The sequence below is a fragment of the Cornus florida genome, unplaced genomic scaffold (assembly GCF_030987335.1).
Source record: "Cornus florida cultivar Cherokee Brave unplaced genomic scaffold, ASM3098733v1 CherokeeBrave_3.0.0_Hap2_Chr06, whole genome shotgun sequence".
Taxonomy (NCBI): Eukaryota; Viridiplantae; Streptophyta; class Magnoliopsida; order Cornales; family Cornaceae; genus Cornus; species Cornus florida.
The window spans coordinates 91,851,481-91,854,459 of NW_026775576.1; the positions used below are offsets into that span (position 1 = coordinate 91,851,481).

The 2,979-nt window shown below is 33.6% G+C and overlaps 1 protein-coding gene across 1 annotated transcript; it reads right to left on the reverse strand.

Annotated features, from left to right (window-relative positions):
* Window positions 1–1,015: 1,015 nt before the first annotated feature.
* LOC132314588 (norbelladine synthase-like) lies at window positions 1,016–1,617 on the reverse strand. Its single transcript, XM_059813433.1, has 2 exons — window positions 1,434–1,617; window positions 1,016–1,302 (listed from the first exon to the last, which is right to left on the reverse strand). The coding sequence occupies exons 1-2, from the start codon at window positions 1,615–1,617 to the stop codon at window positions 1,016–1,018; spliced, it is 471 nt and encodes a 156-aa protein (XP_059669416.1).
* Window positions 1,618–2,979: the final 1,362 nt, after the last annotated feature.

A 2,979-nucleotide genomic window follows, 5' to 3' on the forward strand; every position in this document is an offset into this window, starting at 1 on the left:
CCAGAAAGCAAGATTGGGTTGGCGATTGGGTTCACTTTTTGTGGGCCCATTTTTGTTTTCTTTTATTTTTTAAATTCAGGCCAGAACACTACGAGCCCAAAACACTATTCCTAAGGGCATGTTTGGTTAAAATAAAAGCTAAAATTCAGATTTTTTGCTTACTTTGATCTCTTTTTTTTTTTTTCCCCCTCAAAACAATTGAACCAAAGAGCCGTTAAGGCACTGTTTGGCTGGCACAAACAGTGCCTTAAAGGCTTTTTTGGGCAAAAAAAAGTATTAAAAAATTAGAAAAAATTTATTTTTTTTCGTTTTCAAAATTTTCAATGTTCCTATTGACATTTTAAATTTTAAAACATTAATATTTTTGGAGAGTGAAAATGCACCATTGGAGTACATGCGATAGCTAAAATTTGGAGACTCTAAAATGCTGACGTGGTTATGGAAAATGCTTATGTAGCTATTGAAAAATGCTGATATGGCAAATTCGGAGAGCCTAATTTTAGAGACTTTATTGGAGATGCTCTTAAAAATTAGAATATTAGTCAAGTTTTAGCCAAAATTCACCTTGAGTTGAAGTCAACAATCAATTGAGTCCCAGGACATTCAGAAGTCTGCAAATCTAATGGGTGAGCAAAATGGATAAAATTTCACAATTAAGATTCCGTTATGTAATACCACCTCAAATTTTATAATTTGAAAAGTCAATTTGAATAATTGCATTTTTCTATAATCTCGATGATATATTTGCTTGCCAATCCAAAAGCAGAACCAAGGCAAGTAGGAGCTTGAGCTTTCAAGAAATTTAACAAGCGGTGTAAATATGAGACGGAGCGCACACATTCATTATCCACCATTAGATTAAACCAGATAAATGGGAGGACAGGTTGGGGTACAAGACCTTTGGTTTCAATTCCCTATTCTCAACAACAAACGAGCTACAACTGAAATATATTTTGTAACATTGATGATGATATAGGGCTGACAAATTTGAAAGTCCTTGCATATATATCACAATTTACTTATGGTTTTTGATGAGAGAATTGGCGGAGGCTTCCATAAGTTTCACCAATGGCTGGATACTAACGAGCGAAGCATTAGCAGCAGCCTCTTCCTTGATTTCATACTCGACTGTGGTCTTGATTATGCACGAATTCTCGGTTTTCTCTATGATTTCAAAGCGAACCCTATACAGAGTAAATCCTATTTCAAGATATGCTCCTTCTGTCACCTCCGTTTCTTTCACTCGCTTCTCATTATCAATCTTCGTAAACTTCTCCTTGTAAGAAGAAAATACCGGCGTCCCTAATACCATAACAAATGTTAGATATGTATTCAGTTTGTTCATTCCACTCTATTATACTAAAAATATATATTATACACTCAATTGGACACACTAGTGTGTGTGTGTGTGTGTGTATATGTAGATATGTTACCTGGTGGAAATGTTAGTTTGACAATTGTGCCAACACCTCCATCACCTTGTATAATGTCAACTTTGTGAATGATATCAGAGAGCTCTTCTTCACAAAGTTTCGCCAGCCGAAGCGTTCCGTAGAGTTCCCATGCTTCAGTGGCTGAAACTTGCACTTCCATCTCTTCTGAAACTCTTCCAAACATTTCTCTTTTCTTTTCTTTTCTTGGTGGGGAAACTAAAAACTTGTTGGGTATTCTGTACTACCTACCTTGTGCGTTCCAAGTCATGCATATTTATATATATAGAGAGAGAGAGAGATGGAGAATGTATGTCTTATATACATAAACAAATTAATATTTATAGTTTTGTATATGTAATTTAGGGCATTGAATTATGCAGAGTGTGTATGCATGAAGACAGAGTGTGCAGGACCAGAATATTTGGCTAGTTCTTGGTGAAAGATTCTGAATAGAGTTGAGCAGACGGTGGCATCTGAATTTTGACAAATAAGCTAATACTGCTAGAATAACGACAACAACAAATGCAATAACATCAATATATATTAATGTTTAGGTAGACAAACATATATGTCAAGAACAAATCATATTTACCCTATTTGTTTGGTGAAAAAAATGTAATTGATGGATGTTTTTATTCATTTAATATAGTGGATAAGTTTAAGTATACCTGAGACTTATTTACTGCATTAAACTCTTTAGACTATACAACTAGGTTAATAAAAATCATCCAGAGAATCATTTTTACCAAGCTTCGAATGGCCTTTCACCCCTAACCACAACTCACCGTTGATTCTTCAACAATCAATGTGAATATTTTCCTCAAATACTTGAACTTGGACAAGGAGTTCCTAACATGATCAGGACACAAGGAGTTCCTAAAAAAAACAAATATTGAATATATAAATACAAACTTATTAAAAATGGTCTGTAAATAATTGAAAAAAGAACATGAAAATTTATCCAAAAAATAAAATAAAATGCATCACTTCGTGAGCAATGCACTATATGAAATGGATATTTTTTGGTCATGTCTAAGGCCTTATTATTCTCGAATTGAACTTACGACCATTTGAGCCCCCAATTCATACCATGGCAGTCTGACCAAGCCCAAAACAGTGCTTCCTCTTTTTCTTTCTTCTACTTTTGCTTCCCAAGATGGAGAATTGAACCTCAGAATGCATGAATACTTCGCCCAGAGTGTCATAACGGTATTGGACATTTGGATACGGCTTGGATATATGTTGAATATATTAAAAAAATATTTTAAAAATTGAAAATTTTATTTTCTAATTAGATGCGACTAGAATACTACATGGACACAACAAGGATCCCATTTAAATACTTTCAGAATACGGAAAGTTTTTGTAATTTTTATTTATTTTTAAACATCAATTTCTCAAAACCATCTATATGAGCATTAAAAACCATTAAAAATCAATGGACTGATAATTGTGCAAGGGATCTCAGTTACTAAAGATATGATAATGCAAGTAGTAACAGATATCATATAAATTGAAGCCTACAAAATAAATTGAAGACAGAGCA

Bases quoted from the DNA above. Each gene is read 5' to 3' on its own strand.
- LOC132314588 (XM_059813433.1), bottom strand. From the start codon at position 1,617: ATGTTTGGAAGAGTTTCAGAAGAGATGGAAGTGCAAGTTTCAGCCACT. The intron at 1,303-1,433 runs GTAACATATCTA...TTATGGTATTAG, and splicing joins CAAACTAACATTTCCACCAG to GGACGCCGGTATTTTCTTCT.